Genomic DNA, 18,418 nt, shown 5'->3' with positions numbered 1-18,418 from the left:
GAAAAAAAACGTGGCGACTGGCCACTTGGTGGCGCTATAACAGGAAAAAAAAACATGAAAATTTGTGCTGCCGATGTGTGGAGATGGTGGTGTAGTGGGTTAAACCACTGAACTATTAAAGAACAGAAGGTTGCTGTTTCTATCCCTGTAATAAGTGTATTGTAAGTCACTTTGGATAAAAGCGTCTGGCAAATGCATAAATGTAAATGTAAAATGGCTATAACTACTTCATCGTTATTCCGATTGACTTAAAAATTGGCATACAGTGTCTTTGTCTGATATTCCAAGCTTGTCTATGAGGACATTTATTGGTGTATCTCAAAAAACATGGCCGCCATCTGCCAATTTTTCAAGTAACTAGTAAAGTAACGTATTACTTTTAAATTTACAGCAAAACACCAGGCTTACTTTTTCAAATGAGTAATGCAAGTTGCTTTGTTTTCCCATTTATTGACTGGCAGCTCTCCGGTCCTCATATTGAGAAAAATCTGTAATTGTGTAGAGGTGTTGTGTGTAAACATGACGGTTGTTGTAGTTCTAGATTAAATGAGAACATGCATTTACTCATCTCACTGCCACAAAAAATATTCTGATTCAATATCAGAATACTACGAAAACCTCCAATATTTAAATAAAATAAATATTTGTATGCATTTAATCTAACTTTATGGACCAATGCTGCTGATCTTCGATGATTCAGTTCAACCATAAGCAATTTATTGTGTGTTTATTAACTTTATTCTCCTGTGTCCTATTCTTCTGCAATCCAGAATGGCAGCACAGCTGAAAGGTTTGTTTGACCATTGGTGGTGCTATAACTGTTAAAAGCTTTAAAAAACACACATATTTCCTATGGTAAATTGCCTGTATTGGCTGTAAATGTTTTTTCCCTCTATTATCTAAGTGGATACATGCTTGCTAAATAAAAAATATATATTTTTACGCATATGTGCTTAAAGGCATTAAAACGTTTGAACCCCGATAACTGCTGCTCGCAGCTATAATTTATTCTCAACCTGAAACAATGTAAATCTGGTGAGCATCAGCATGTTCTTCGCATGATGAATAAATAAGGAATCAAGAATAATCTCTTTGTTCTTCACTATCATGATGTTTCATTCTGCAGGTTCTGGATCACTGGCGTTCTCTCTGTCCTCTCCTTCCTGATGCTTTCTAGTAGTTATGACAAAAACAATACAAGTTCCAAGAGATGAGATGAATAATCAATATTTCAGATTTCAGATTAACACAGTTTGCCCTGTGCGCTGTACAGATGCCCGTGTTGTTTACTCTGGCTTGAGATACGTTTTTCCCATTGCATAACTTACAACCTGAGAGTGAGTGAGTCTCTGTTCAACTTTACAGAATGAGCTCCAGCACCTCAAGCAGACGAATAGCAATAATTCTGACTAAAATATAAATTTGTCGTTAAATGTAGGTTTAAAATTCGACATGTCTCATTGACACTTCCGGTGAGAGTACGCTGTGCGCGCCTTGCTGCCGCTTCTCGCTGGAACTTTTTGTTTGTTTTGAACACTGCTTTGTTTCGTGTCTACCGTGTCATCTCCCTGCTGAACTGGACGTTTGCTTGGACTTTATTGCTGTCACGACTCACTTCATCTGGATCTTATTTCGGATACAACGCAGACACGGACTTATTCGAATACAACACAGACACGCTGTAAATTTTGTCTGTCTGTTATGAACACTGCTGTGTTTCGTGTCTATCGTGTTATCATCTTCCCTGCTGAACTGGACGTTTCCTTGGACTTTATTGATTGTCACTTTCTTCTGGATATTATTTTGGATACAACGCAGACACTGACAACTCTTCAACTCATCACTGGCATTCATCCAACTCACACTACTCATCTGCTGTCTGCCGATCCTCGCACTACTCCACTGTACCTTCTACATAGGTGGCCGGTGAGTCTCCACTCCCTCGCTTATCTATCGTGGACAGTCTTTTGGATGGTTGGTTACCCCCAGTCATTCAATTTATCTGAAAGGTCATCATGCTGTGTTGATCGTGCACAATTAGCAACGAGAGTAGCTGCTACTGCTTCTTTCTTGCATTTTTTGCAATGAAAGTACGTTTTCCAACTGCTAGTGATGTTGTGTTGTCCCGCGGTCTGAATATGCATATTATTTGCAACATCTCTGCACTGCTTGGAGTTTTAACTCTGGGTTTATTGCTCAACTGTGTACCTATGGCTCTCAACTATTCATTACTCCAACTGCGTAGCCTGAAATCTCATCCTCGTCTTGATGCGGCTACATACAGACTCTGCACGGAGCTCGGGGTTGCTAGGCGACCGCGCTATGTACATCGTTCCTGTCGTCGCCATTTCTCATCGCGCTGCCCATCGTCGTTAGCCATTCCTTCCATCTGGTCGAACAGATCGGATATCTGTAATTCTATGCTGCCGTCTTCTCACCGTGGTATACATCTTACCTCACTAATAACGGTTTCCTGTGATCTGTCTCTGACTAATCCATATAACTTTACACGCAATAATTGCGCGCTCGATCCTGCAGTTGCGCTGTTTAACTGTCGGTCTCTCACAGATAAGGCTACTGTTCTGTGCTCACTACTAACTGAGAAACACTTTGACTTTTTGCTCCTCACTGAAACATGGCAAACTCCTAATGACTATTTCCACCTTAATCTACTCACTCCCTCTGGATACAGCTACTTGGCCAAACCTCGTCTGACATCAAGGGGTGGTGGCCTGGCTGCTGTTTATCGCAACAGCATTTCTGTCAAAACTATTGACTTTCATGTGACTTCAACCTTTGAATATTTAGTTCTCAAAGTTTCCGGCACATCTCCAATGCTCTTGATTCTCCTGTATCGTCCACCTAAATCTATGTCAAACTTTTTCAGTGAACTGCATGAACTGTTAACCCTTTCATCTGTCTTATCTCAATGTGTTATATTACTTGGTGACTTTAATATACACGTTGATACCGATTGTGCTGAATCACGTGAACTCTTGTCAGTATTTGAATGTTTCAATCTTGTACAACATGTCGATTTTGCTACACACTCAAAAGGTCACACACTTGATCTCGTCTGCACTACTGGTTTACATAATGTTTCCGTGCTTGGTTCTCAGATTGGACTGTCTGATCACCACCTCGTTGAACTAAAATGTGAAATGCCTCTTCCCCGCCTCAGGGTGAAATCCACTATAACATACCGTAACCAAAATTCTGTTGATCCTATACTGTTTTCTGAATCTGTACAAACTCATCTCTCTGACATCACTGAACACACAAGCTCACTTGATATCCTTACCAAATATAATGCCTGCATTTCCACTGCCCTCAACATCCACGCCCCTCTTAAAAGTAGATTTGTGCCTTCTACGCACACATCTCCCTGGTTTACCCCAGAACTTCGCAATCTAAAAACAGCTGGTCGTCGTCATGAACGCCTGTACAGGAAAACTGGTTTAACTGTTCACCTTACTGCTTACAATGACCATATTCAGTTCTACAAATCTGCTATAAATACGGCACGCTCTAGTTACTACTCTACCATCATTAACAATGCATCCTCTCGAGCAAAAACACTGTTTTCTATAGTCAACAAACTCACCAACCCTCCTGCACCCGCTATGAGTAACTCCGCAGACCTCTGTGAGTCATTTCTGCTCTTTTTTCAAAGTAAGACTGATAGAATTTATTCTCTATTCCCATCCACTGCCTCTACTATTGTTACACATGTCTTCCCCTCCTCTTCTACACCTGGTACTCTCACTGCTTTTGCCCCTCCAACCCCTGCTTATATCTCTGAGCTAATTAACAAAGCTAACTCATCTTCCTGTCATCTTGATCCTGCTCCTACTACTCTACTCAAAAAATGTGCACCCGTTATTTCACCATTGATTTCTCTTCTCATCACTCAACTTCTAAGCACTGGTGTTGTTCCTCTGGAACTTAAAACAGCTGCCGTCACTCCTGTCCTAAAGAAACCTGGCCTCGACCCCTCTGACATGGCCAACTACCGACCTATTTCTAATTTACCATTCCTTTCAAAACTGCTTGAGAAAGTGGTTGCTGCTCAACTTCAAATTCACTTGTCATCCAATAACCTTTATGAATGTTTTCAATCTGGTTTCCGCACCCTTCACAGCACTGAGACTGCACTTCTTAGGGTTGTTAATGATCTCCTTGTGGCCACTGACTCCGGCTCCACCAGTATTCTAATTCTCCTAGACATTTCCTCTGCATTTGATACAATCTCTCATAGTATTCTCATTTCACGACTCTCTGCTCTTGGTATTTCTGGAACTGCCCTATCCTGGTTCACCTCCTACCTGTCTGATCGCCAGCATTACATCTACATCCGCCAGTCAAAGTCCACTTCTGCCTCTGTCCCGCACGGTGTTCCTCAGGGTTCTGTTCTTGGGCCTCTTCTCTTCATTATCTACATGCTTCCACTAGGTGATATCATTCGTCATCATGGCTTCAAATTCCACTGTTATGCAGACGATACCCAACTATACATCCATTCCCAACGCAATTCTCCTTTCCCAACGCTTTCCATATCAGCTTGTATTGATGAAATAAATGCTTGGATGACCAGTAATTTTCTCAAACTCAACACAGACAAAACAGATTTACTTCTTATTGGTTCACCTCAAACTACATCCCGGGTCTGTGTTGACAATCTCAATATTGCTGGAGTTCCGGTTCAACCTTCCACCACTGTTAAAAACCTGGGTATAATCTTTGATTCCTCTCTTTCCTTTCTTCCTCACATCTCCTCTCTCACTAAATCTGCCTTTTTCCACCTTCGCAATATTGCACGCTTACGTCCATTTCTTGCCATCAGTGATGCTGAGACCCTAGTTCATGCTTTCATCAGTTCACGGCTTGACTACTGCAATTCTCTTTTCTATGGCCTACCAAATTCATCATTAAATAAAATTCAATATATCCAGAACTCTGCTGCCAGAGTCCTCACTTACACTAAGAAATCTTCCCACATTACTCCCATCTTACGCAGTCTACATTGGTTACCCATCCGCTACCGCATTCAGTACAAGATACTCCTTATTACATACAAAGCACTCCATGGTCTTGCCTCAAACTATATCTCTGAGCTCATCCACACATACACACCTGTCCGCACACTTAGATCATCTGATACCGGTCTGTTGAAAATCCCACGACACAAACTATCCTCATTTGGTGGAAGGGCTTTTTGCACCGCTGCGCCAACTCTTTGGAATTCAATTCCACAACAAATCCGCAATCTCTCATCACTACAAGATTTCAAAACCCGCATTAAAACACATCTTTTTGTCACTTGTTTCCCTGACCCCTGAATGTTCTGATTCTATGTACTATACCTCTACTATGTTATCCTTCACAGTTTATGTGTATCGTCTCTATGTCATGTTTCTATGTTATGTGTATTTGTAATGATTGTAAAGCGACCTTGAGTCCTCAGAAAGGCGCTATATAAAATAAACATATTATTATTATTATTATTATGTAAAAAAAGATAAAATGTACTTTTATGACAACAGCAACTGTAACTAGTGCAATTTTATTTTATTTTTTATTTTAATTTTTTTACAGAGGTGTTCTTCATTGCACTTTGAAAAAACCTGACCAACCAATAAGATGCGTGTGTTTGGTCACATGACCAGAGCGGCTGCTGTTACATAAAAGCCACTTGGTGGCTCACGAACAGACGGTGCTAATAACTGACAGCGAATAAAGCTCAAAGTATGCTTAATTTTATTTTATGTACCCTAGCGTTACGGTATACGTAGTCAAACGCCTTTCTAACATTAACAGAAGAATAATCTGGAAGCGTCTCTCGTCTCTGTATTGTTGATAAGCACCAGAGCAAATACAAAAATCTGAACAGCTGTTAGAAAACATGAAAATACTGTTTAATTTTTATCTTCACCATGACAGGCAGTGTCAGAAAATAAAAAGTTGGCAGCACTGCTATGTATATTGCCGCCACCTACTGTCAGAGAGTGATTTTGCTTTTTTTTTGCATTGGTCTAAACCAGGGGTGCCCAATCCTGCTCCTGCCGATCGACTGTCCTGCACAGTTCATCTCCAACCCTAATCAAACACACCTGAAGCAGCCAATTAAGGTCTTCAGGATCACTTGAAAATTAAAGGCAGGTGTGTTTGATTAGGGTTGGAGATGAATTGTGCAGGATTGGGTTCCCCTGGTCTAAACAGACAAATCAGACTGAATCACATGAAATTTGAGTTAACAGATACCAATCAACCATCAAAATGTCAGTTGCTCATCGTGGCTGTTAAGAAACGAATTAATGAATTAGGCATTTATATAGCGCTACTATTTACTACTGTACACACCAAGCGCTTTACAATCACATCAGGTGTCGGCCTCATTCACAACCTGGATGATTCAACAGCAGCCACAGTGAAACAGCGCCAACTATAGGTGGAGAAGAGAGATTTGACTGTGACTAACTTACACAGACGAGACTATAGCTGTGTCCCAATTCAGGGGCTGCATCCTTTGAAGGCCGCGTCCGTCGAAGTTGGCGGCCGACGCGGCCTTCGGAGGACGCACTGAGACTCATTTAAAGAGGAAAGTATAGCCAACTGCATCATTGTGGCGCATGTTGGCGCTTCAAAATGCGGCCTGCAAATGCATCCCTCTTTTCTCATGAATCCAGGATACATCAGGAGGATCCTTCGCAGCCTTGGCTATCCCAGAATTCATTGCGCGCTGGAGACGAAACTGCCAGATTACACTTTTAAATGTAAGTATTGGATTTCAAATGAATCAAGTAATCTAATGTATCTAATGATAAAACATTTAAATAATAATAATAATAATAATAAAAAAATACAATAAAGGTTTAAATGTTGACTTATATGTTACCAGTATGTGATTTTTACATAGTAAATACTCTTTAGACTTTATTATGTACATACCAGACCATCCCATTGAACAACTCCCGGGACACAGCTAGCAACAATTTGTTCATGTGACAATACATTTTGTTAGTTTCAATTTCCAAATAACCAGTGGTGGAATGTAACAATATACATTTACTCTGTATTAAAGTATAATTTTGAAGTAGGCTACTTTAGGTTGTTATTCAACTCCACTTCATCTCAGAGGCAAATATTGTACTTTTTATGAAGAACTGACTTTTACACATGGATATTAGATTATGATATTAGATATTGTTTAAAAAAAATATGAACAGTATATAATTGAAACACTAAAATATGTCTTATAGATCAGGGATGGGTCCTGGAGAGCCACTGTCCTGCAGAGTTTAGCTCAGGACGGTTTTGCTATAATTATGTTCAAATATTTTATGGTTTGATTTTTGAGTATGTGAGTTAATTTCTTTTATTCCTCCTCTTTCTGAGAACATCTCAGTGACTGGCAGCCGTCGACTGAGTCAGCCCTGCAAACCTGTTGGTGGACAGTGTAAATATGCACTGATCCCAGATGATGTCCCTCCGGCTGAGGCTTTACCAGCGTCTCTATTGTGCAGCTCATCCCGGATCTCCTGCTCAGCTCAATAAAAGTCTACAGAAAAATGTTTTCTTACAATCTGTTTTATGTATACTGTTTATTTAAACTCTTATTTTGTTTTTCAAATTTTAAACGTAATCTTGTAAATAGTTGTAAAAAGTACTGTAAGTAAAAATGCATAGAACAATTCATTTTAAATCAAATGTACAAATTCATTGACATGGAAATGAAAGAATCATTTCTTTATTACATTTACAAGTCATAACTTTCATTACAAAAATAAAGTGGTTTCTCCACTGCATGGATCTTCATGTGTCTCTTCAGCTGACTTTTAGTTGTGAAACACTTTCCACACTGATCACACGTGTGCGGCTTCTCTCCAGTGTGGATCCTCTCATGTGTTTTCAGATGTTGTGACTGACTGAATCTCTTGTCACAGTGTGAACACTTGTAAGGTTTTTCTCCAGTGTGGATCCTCTCATGTGGTTTCAGACTTGCTGACTGACTGAATCTCTTGTCACAGTGTGAACACTTGTAAGGTTTTTCTCCAGTGTGAATCCTCTGGTGCAGTTTTAAATGTTCAGCTGTAATAAAAGCCTTCTCACACTCAAAGCACATGTAATCTCTCACATCAGTATGAGTTTTCTGATGTGCAAGTAAATATTGCAGCTGTGAAAAACTCTTTCCACACACAGAACATGAATGTGGCTTCTCCTTCATATGAACTGGCAGGTGTTTCTTCAGGGTTGATGCCCAAAGAAATGTTTTGCCGCACTGATCACATGTGAACGGCTTCTCTCCTGTGTGGATCATCATGTGAACATTAAGGTGTGCTAATTGCCTGAAACTATTCCCACATTGATTGCATGTAAACGGCTTTTCTCCAGTGTGAACTCTCATGTGAATCTTAAGATTACTTTTCTTTGTGAAACACTTTCCACAGTGAATGCAGGTTGTAGATTTCTTGGCTCTTCTTTTCTTTAAACATGTCTTTTTAGTCTTTGAGCGACTCAAAGGTTTTTCTCCAGGTTTGACTTGATGTTTCTCCTCCACTTCACTCAGTTCTTCACTCTCCTCCTTCACTTCACTCAGTTCTTCACTCTCCTCCTTCACTTCACTCAGTTCTTCACTCTCCTTCATCACTTCACTCAGTTCTTCACTCTCCTCCTTCACTTCACTCAGTTCTTCACTCTCCTCCTTCACTTCACTCAGTTCTTCACTCTCCTCCTTCACTTCACTCAGTTCTTCACTCTCCTCCTTCACTTCCATCAGGTCTGAAATGAAATGTGAATAAAGAAAAATAATTTTATTTTAAAATAATTTTTTTGTACATAATAATTCAAAGAGAGAAATATAAAGTGAAAGGACATAAAAGTGAGATCTGATGTAACAGCAGAAAGTAAGCAACAGCTATAAAATATTACAACCACTTTTATGCATTTTTATAAATCAATTATACGTCCCTGAAACTGTTCATGATAAATGAGGTACATTGATATTCCAATTATTATTTTTCAAAGCATTATAGGCACAAATACTATGTTTCTGTAGTGAGAACTATTAAATATTGATCAACGACACAATTATCTAACGTAATTTTAACATAAAAAAATACAATAGTGCCATAATTCTGACAGCCGGCACACTCAATTTGGATGTTATACTCCTAACAAAGGAACTCTAGGAAGAGATTTCCTTACGAGGTGGAAACACATGATGACTATGTTTAGAATAGACGCACATTCCCATGTCTCATCCCACGCCTCTCCTAGCACGTGTACAGACACACCCTGACTTCACAAAATACATTACACAAATAAAAATACTGAAAATAACACAAAACAACACAATTTTAATCTTCAACAATTTTTTGCCTAGAGCGGCAGTCGAGCTTGTGCCGGCCCTGGCTATACCTTGAATTTATGAAAGCATAATATCACAACCATTGCAGTGTCAATACTGGCGTGCACAGACTTCTCCACACAGGTTTACAGTCATTTTCAAATGAACAGCCCATGTTCAACCTACTCAGTTCATTTGAGTGGTGACTGATATTATAGGAGTGGCTTGATGCAGTTAACTTAAGAAACTTTAATTAATACTGTCACGTGACAAATCTGCTTCAAAAATGAAATTAAATGAATTGCTCATTACAAATTTTTAAATAAAAATGTAAAGCCTGTACAAATCCTAGAAATCTATAAATGATTGGCAATCATGTAGAAACCCCCCCCCCCCCAGTGCACATTTAATGTATCTATTAACTTTAATATTGTTTTGGTCGCTTGGATGTTTCCTTATAAAGATCCAGAAATGCATCATGCTTTTCGTCAGGTGTCTTTTTTAATTATATGATGTCATAACGTTGCCGTCAGAATAATCTTTAGCTTGTTCTAATTTGACAATTTTTTTATTAGTGTATTATCTGTGTCCTACATGTTCCCCTCATCCCTGTTACTTCTCACATGATTTTCCTCCTTCCTCAAAAACAGAGCATTTCTTAAATTGTGGCACCCAGGAAGTGACATCATCTGGGCTCTTTCTACAGCATGACGGGAGGACAAGAAAATAATCTCTCTCCATTCTCTCAGTTTTCACACAAACTGTACAGTGTTGACCGGATACTAAGGTTATTAATAAAGTTGTGTACTGTAACTAAATTCTAGTAACTATAAATCAGAGTTTGCTTAAGTTATGATTACAATCCTGTCAGCCTTTCTGGAAAGTTCATGTACTTGATACAGTTTGGCGTTAACTGTTTATTGGTCAAATAATTATAATTATAACTATATTGAAAAAAATGTCTAAAATAATGGCAACATTGTTGCAAAAAATAGTTGAACCAGATATAACAGTAACAACAACAAAAAGAGCTCAAATAATATTTATGACCTTTACTGACCATTTGTTGAAAACAAACAAGAACACTTTGTACCATTTCATAGTTAAACTGTTTATCTAAATGTGATGAAGTGCTTGAATGTTTCTAACATGAATGTTCTTCAGCATCATGAATGAATGAAGAATAAACACCAACCTCTTTGTTCTTCAGGATCTTCAGTGTGTTTCATTCTGCAGGGTTCTGGATCACTCATGTTCTCACTTTCCTCTTTAATAAACTCAGTCTTTACAGATTTCAGCTCTTCCTGATGCATTGTGCTCGTCTTCACTTGTAGCTGATGGGAATATTCCAGCATTTATTGGAATTAATGTGGGAGGAGCTTCACTAATGATGTAATTGTTGTGGGAGGAGCTTTACTGATGATGAATTCCAATGTGGGAGGAGCTGATCTGACATATCAGTTACTGAGTTTATTTTTGTACTAAATATCACATCTAAGCAGTTATGCTTGTCTGTCTATTTTAAAGTAACTGATGCTAATTCACAACTTATTTTATTACTAACCTGAACACTATTATGCTTCTTAATTAAAATTAAGATAGCCTACTCAGATGCATCGCGATTTGCTTGATGTTACGCTTGCAGTGCACGATCTCGCCCGCCGGTATTTTCCTTACAAATGCTCTACGAAGATTTATGTCTTTTGGAATGCATGTGGGATTATATATTAAAAATGCGAAACTCGCTGACAGAAGGATGCTTTCAGTTTCAAATGCTGATGTGGGTTTGGTGAAGAGCGCTCGCGGCTGAGGCTGTGAGAGACTCTGTAGTGGGGAAATGTTTTTGCATTTCAAAATTATTTCTGACGCGAAATTAGTGTAAAGACAGTCAGTTATGTCTTAATGGACTAAACAGACAAACCACATCTTATACTTCATTAGTGCATTAGTGAATATCTCCTGCTGTCCATGATGTCATAGTAATAATCAAACAACAGTAAAGCTGAGAAAGAGAAACATCACTCACAGATCTTGACTGGAAAACGTTCAGATAATCTTACATACTAAAGCACGTAATATGTTTCTTTGTTCCTCTTACTTGCTTTAATGCTTTCAAGCTAAATTAATTCATTTCAATTAAATGTTTCAATTGTAATTATTTTAAAAGTAGGCTACTAATAACTACATATGTGATTAAATCAAAAAAAGAGTTTAAGATTTTCAAGTTGGTAAACGAATTAATTAATAAGAAAAAAAGTAATCGGATCGTGACTCTCAGAATCGGATCGGATTCGTGAGGTTTCTAAAGATTCCCACCGCTAATTAAAATATAGGCAGATATCTAGAAATACAAAAAATAACACAAATGATGTATTGTACATTAAAAAATAAATATGAATAATGGTCAGAAAAACTTGCATATTTGTAACCAACAGATACCCTTAGTCTTAGACCAGTGAAATGAGCTTCAGGTGTCAATTTACAGGAGATCTGAAGACATCAGCATAATAAATGAGGTGAAAACAGGAACTATTGACGTGAAATGGGTAGAACTATTTACTGCCCTAGTACAGCAGTTATCAGTTTAGAAGTATTCATGTGAATTAAACGTGGGACAATGGCCTTCATCATCTCAGTATGCTAATGTATGCAGGGAATCGTCATTATGCAGATTGAGGACTGATGTGTCTCTAATGGCGCGTTTCCACCGAGCGGTACAGTACGGTACGGTACGGGTCGGTACCCTTTTATTTGCGTTTCCACTGCCAAAAGTTGAGAATGGTACCAAAAAGCCGAACCGTACCGTACCACTTTTTGGGTACCCTTCCGTTGGGGTACCTAGCACAGTGGTACGGTACTAAAAGGTGGAGCTAGACTCACTGCAGGACGTTGATTGGTTGACAGAGAATCGTCACTTGCGCGTGCTACGAGGGGAATGACAACATAAGAAGCGCCATTTTTTAATATACAGTTTAATATAATACTACTGTTACTGTGTCACGAAATGTAATTTTAAGAGTTTTTCAGGCGAGAATGTAGTTGTTTAAAGCTCAAATCTGTGGTTTATTTATAAAGATGATTTGTTTTTCCCCGGTTGTGAGATCCATGCGATCAGCGGGCGCTCGGCGCTCATGTTTCCCGGCTGGATGAGCCTTTCCTCGGCTAAGTTAGTTCTTCTGACGTTCGCCGATGACTCCGACGGTAGTGGTTAAACATGAGATATAATTCGTCTTGTGTAGACCTAACGGGCGATCTTTGGTCTCGTGAATATATAATTCGTTCCCTGTCAATCGTTTTGGCTGAGGGCTAAGTTTAGTTTCATATTATAGGCTATTTGTATTTAACTTTACTGTTGTAATGTTAGACTAGAGCGCAGCATTTGGACATTTGACTGAATTGTTTGCTTTATTTCTTATTGTATAGCGTCTTGTACCTTTTACTTAAACTTTTATATTGGCTATTATTGATAAAACTGAAATTTTACAAAAAGAAATATGGTTTCTTGTCATTTTCTTATTACAAGATTATCACTGATGTTTATTGCAACATTTGTACAAATGCATATATTGCCTGTAATATGTGTAATTTTTTTTATTATTTAAACGAAAAGAGGTAACGTTAGGGTTGTGTTTTAAATTTCGTTTTGTTATAACGTTAAATAGAATAACGTATAACGTGCAGTCAATATGCGTTGTGCATGAACCACATTTGTGTCCCTATAATGTTTAATTTATTTAAATGAAAACGAAAAGAGGCAGAGTAGTGTTTTATAACATATTTCGTTTTATTGTTGCTTAAAATGTACATACAGAGTAACAGAGATAACCGGAGTAGCAGAGCGAGCTGAGTGACCTTTTAAGAACGCGCTGTACCATTTGCATGTAGGAGTCGCACATGGCAAGTACAAACTTTGCGTACTTAATATTGAGAAAAGCCTAATGTCGGCGCTTGTCTTCTTGTGACAAACATGTCGAGGAGCAAGAACAAGATCTGCTGTATATGTCATCCATTGTAGTTTACTATGTTCTTCTTCGCGCGAAAATGACGTCGATCGAAACACCACGCCCATCAAGTAAGGGTACTGTTGGCAGTGGAAACGCTAGCCAGATCATGGTTAACAGACCCGAACCGTACCGTACTGTACCGTACCGTACTGTACTGCTCAGTGGAAACGAGCCATAACACCTCTAACACACATCTGTGCCATTTGCTTCACAGGACACACACACATAATGGAGTCAGATTACTTATATTGGAGTCAGATAATGCTTCATAAAAAATTATAATAAAAAAATGCATTATTTTTCACATAATTTACCTTTATTCTGCACCGCTGTGTCCCTTCTCCTAAACCGGTCTGATGATTTCCTGGTTATAAGAAGCCTCTCCCTCAGAAATACACGACGGGCTCTGATTGGTCAGCTTGGCCCAGTGTGTTGTGATTCGCTAAGCACCTAGTTCACGCTGTCCAGAAACGTCACGCCGTTACCATAACAGGCAGAGATGGGCATAAATACATGGAAATGTATTTAAAATTAAAATACAAAATACTGTGTGAAAATTATTATTTACATACAAATACAATTATTTTAAAAAGAATACATGAAAAGAACATTTCAGTAATCACACTGGTAACTTCAATAACAAAGTAAAATCTCCAGAGAAGTCATTCAACTCATTTGATATTAAGAAGGAAAAATATTGATTAATACCTTGATTATAATCGCTCATTACATAAACATTGAAGCAGTGGATTCCAATCCACCCCCTTCAGTGCTTCAGTGACTACTTCGCTCAGATAACCTCTCAATCACAGCTGTCAATCATGTCACACCACCGTTTTTTATAGCATCAAATAACTAACTAAAAACAAACTTATTTTAAAAACAAACACTTGAATTTACATCAGCGTGATAAAAACTACAGTAAATGACACAAACCATCTTTGGAATAAAAGATGTTTGAAGTGTAATTAAATTGTTTAGTTGGTCTCAAGTCCCATTGAATAACACGGGGAGGCGGGGTTTATGAAATTTCAATAAGTACTTACTTAACATGCGCTAAAAGAGTAGGTAACTTTATAGCCAGATCTCGTTAAGTATGAATGCGAGCCGGACATCATCCGCCATGTTGACGTTTACACATGCGCAACAACTTAAAAGATATGAGCGACAGGTTTAATTCATCTATCTATAAATATCTTGATATTGACGAAATTGGCTCATTTTGTGTCTTGATGAAGAAACAGCTGCCCATTTATTTTGTATACATTTAGGGTTGATTTAGGTTCTTATATTTTAAACCCTAATAATGTGACCCAGTTCTATCCTTAACTATATTATTTTTATTACGAAATCCCCAAATCGTCATCTCTTGAATATGTTATTTCTTTATTTTATCCACAGTTTTTCACCCACATGCAAAAGTGGCTTAAATCTCCTTTGTTTCCCCCTTTTTCTTGTTAAATTTACCTCTCATTTCATCTCTCAGGCTTATAAATAAAAAATAAAAAATGCATTCATGTATTATGATGAATTATTGAAAGATATTTAACCTTGTCATTGTTCTTTTTTCCTGTGTATAAAATCTCCTGATTTATGCTTACCCATTATATTTGTCTTTTTTTTTTTTTTTTTTCATTATGACTGATCATTGTTAAATATACAACCATGGTATATTTCCCTGATCTTGTATGTAACTAAGTTTGGCAATAAAAAAATGATATGAGCGACAGGTGCACTAACACCTCACAACATCAGTAACTCGACAGCCCTACCTAGAATGGTTTTCCTAAGTATTTGTAATGTTTGTAATGTCTGCACAAAGGAGACGGGCAGCGGCTTGAAGATCTTACCTTTGGAGAAAACTTTCAAAAAATGTAAGCATCACTCCTTAAAAATGTATTTTACCCCAGAACAAATTGTATTGCTAGCCCACCCCAAAACTTACACCCAATAATAATGATAAATGCTGGCCAATACTTAATTATATTACCTTTGTTTTACTGAAAATTATATAATTTAATAAAACAAGCAAAATGTAATTTGTTTTGTCATATGGCATAGCTATGCATGAATACACTGTAGATAAATGCAGTGAAAACATTTAAATGTTTAGTCAAGCAATGAATTAATGCATTAATTAAATAATTATATTTGTATTTACTGACAATAAGAAACATAAATAAATTAAAAGAACAAATAAAAGTAACCATCAATAAACAAATGCATATACAAGTCAACAACACATGAAACTTTATTCAAACTACAATCATGTATTTACAGGCACTGAACCCCACATCCTACTGCCATCTCAACACAGCGGTTCCCATTCTTCAGCTTTATTCTGATGAATCAGCTGACCGCCAGAGGTAAGCCGTGCCTTCGTGTCGGAGGTTGTTGCGTGCTGCGCTGTGCTTCACAATCTGAGGCAATAAGGGCAGGTGGAGTGATGGATAAAAAAATCCATCAATAAAAAAAAAAATAAAAAAATAAATAGGTTTTTATATTTGCCCATATTTTGGTAGGTTTAAAATGTAAATGTAGTTTTAAAAAAGCCACTAGATGGCTATAGAGCCCCATTATATGCTATTTGACTAACTGAATGATATCTTTTCACAAGTTTTTCCAGTTGGATTCATATCTAAATATTATGAAATCACAATTCTAACAATAAAAATAACTTTTTTGTCAAAGTTGTAAAAAAAAATTGTACTGAGAAAAAAACAAAAAACAGAAAAATAGAAAAAATAAAAATAGACAAAATTCATCATCAAAATCAGAAGAAAAAAAACGCAGAACACAGATAGACAGACATAAAAAACAGTGCTAAAAATAGACAAAATTCATCATCAAAATCAGAAGAAAAAAAACGCAGAACACAGATAGACAGACATAAAAAACAGTGCTAAAAACATTCACAATGTAAATTTATCATGCACACACACAGATAAATAAATTTGTGAGACTGAAAACTGCTCGTCACATAAAATAGTCCAAAATGCGGAACCACCACAAAAATAAATTTGGTGACACTGACACATTGACAATGTGAACACTCACACACACATACACACAGAGAGAGAGAGAGAGAGAGAGAGAGAGAGAGAGAGAGAGAGAGAGAGGGGGGGGGGGAGAGAGAGGGGGGGGGAGAGAGAGAGAGAGAGAGAGAGGGGGGGAGGGGGAGAGAGAGATGGGGGAGGGGAGAGAGAGAGAGAGAGAGAGAGAGAGAGAGGGGGGAGGGGGGAGAGAGAGATGGGGGGAGGGGAGAGAGAGAGAGAGAGAGAGGGGGGAGGGGGGAGAGAGAGATGGGGGGAGGGAGGGGAGAGAGAGAGATGGGGGGAGGGGAGAGAGAGAGAGAGAGAGAGAGAGAGAGAGAGAGAGAGAGAGAGAGAGAGAGAGAGAGAGAGAGAGAGAGAGAGAGAGAGAGAGAGAGAGAGAGAGAGAGAGAGAGAGAGAGAGAGAGAGAGAGAGAGAGAGAGAGAGAGAGAGAGAGAGAGAGAGCTTAACAATATCTTTATTAGACCATTTGTCCTTTTACCTCAATACAATTATTTTACAAAAATCTCTATTTCTACACATTTAAAAACAACATTTCATTTTCTCCAATTTGACAAAGTACTCCCCCCCACTGACCAAATTTCAGAAAACATTACAATATCACTGACCAATTTATAATATGTAAACTCTATCTTGATTCTAGCAGTTATCATCCATTTTAGTACCATTTCAGCATTACTTGGACCTATTCCTAACATTTTATTTTTTATAGTTTTCCATATGGACAACTTAGCTGAACCCAACAGAAAATTCAGTAAACATTTCTTCCTCCTTTCTTGAAAATTATAAATTGGACCACTTATAAAATTCTGATAAGAAAAATTCTCCCCAAACTTTATAAAAACTTGTGTTAAAAAATTAAACATTCCCTCCAACCTAAAACAATCAATAAATAAATGATTAACCGTTTCTTCTAAGCCACAAAATAAACACTCTGTCCCCACTGCTGGATTAAGGTGTGCCACGTGTCTGTTCGTAGCTATATCCCCGAACATCCAACCCGATCTCACGGGAAAACGTACAAATTTTACAAAGTGGCTAATTCGTACGAATTCATACGACCTCACTCGTACGAATTAGTAAGATTTTTGCAAAATCGTACATATTTTACGAATTGCCCAATTCGTATGAGTTCATACGAATGACCTACCCCTGACCCCGCCCCTAAACCTACCCATCACGTGGGTTTAGACAAATCGTACAAATTCGTACGAATTCGTACGAATTAGCCATCTTTTTATCATTCGTACGAATTCGTACGAATTGGTCATGAGATAGCGTTGGAACATCAGTCTCCACTGCAAGTCTGCAGTACGCTTTTCCACAGGCACCTTATATAGAGACCTCCAACATGCCTTAACATTTGTCCCAAACACTTCTGACCACCTCCAAGTCTTCACTCCTCTTAGCACAGTCTGATGAGTAACTTTTACACATGTTACATAGAGTTCTTTCTTCTTAATATCTTGAAAACTCCCCAACTTGGGGTAATGATAAAATTGAATGTCCAGTTTCCTCCATCTCCTCTTGCACAGCAGCAGATACTTTGATGGGTGGAAATGTATAGTGCCCATTCCAGTCCTGTGACAGTGCCTCTCTGCAGGCCCCAGGTAGAGCTGCCCACACCTCCTCCATTATTCGTCTCACAAGTCGAAGAGATCTCAGCCCCGTAACACTCTGTAAAGACTCAGCTGTCTTCCAGTCATCACCACTTCTCAGATCGCCCAACTTGACATACCCAGCCTTCACAAAACAGCTTTCCACAGATTTAGAGGACAAAATCCTTGTTCTTATTAATGGGTTATGGAACAGCGGTTCTCCCATTATCCAGTCCTCAGGTTGTAAAATATATCTGTGTATAATAAATGTCTTTTTCCAAGCTGTTATCATTGACTTATAAAAAGGTGCCAACTCTTTCAAATCCACTTCATCACTTTGCAGTAAAAAAAGCTGTTTATCATACAATAATCCAGATGTTTCCCGCAGAAGAGCACAAGCAACATTAATCCACCCA

The 18,418-nt window shown here is 38.1% G+C and overlaps 1 protein-coding gene across 1 annotated transcript; it reads right to left on the bottom strand.

Annotated features, from left to right (window-relative positions):
• Window positions 1-6,392: 6,392 nt before the first annotated feature.
• On the bottom strand, window positions 6,393-10,703 carry LOC309473818 (uncharacterized protein; the record flags this gene model as incomplete). Its single annotated transcript, XM_082135986.1, has 3 exons — window positions 10,542-10,703; window positions 8,203-8,778; window positions 6,393-6,442 (listed from the first exon to the last, which is right to left on the bottom strand). Exons 1-3 carry the CDS (start codon window positions 10,699-10,701, stop codon window positions 6,393-6,395), a joined length of 786 nt encoding a protein of 261 aa, XP_081992112.1. The 5' UTR covers window positions 10,702-10,703.
• Window positions 10,704-18,418: the final 7,715 nt, after the last annotated feature.

Source organism: Leuciscus leuciscus, assembly GCF_965113295.1.
Source record: "Leuciscus leuciscus genome assembly, chromosome: 1".
Lineage (NCBI taxonomy): Eukaryota > Metazoa > Chordata > Actinopteri > Cypriniformes > Leuciscidae > Leuciscus > Leuciscus leuciscus.
The sequence above is the reverse complement of the archived record's forward strand: the minus strand, read 5'-3'. Positions and strand labels throughout refer to the sequence as shown.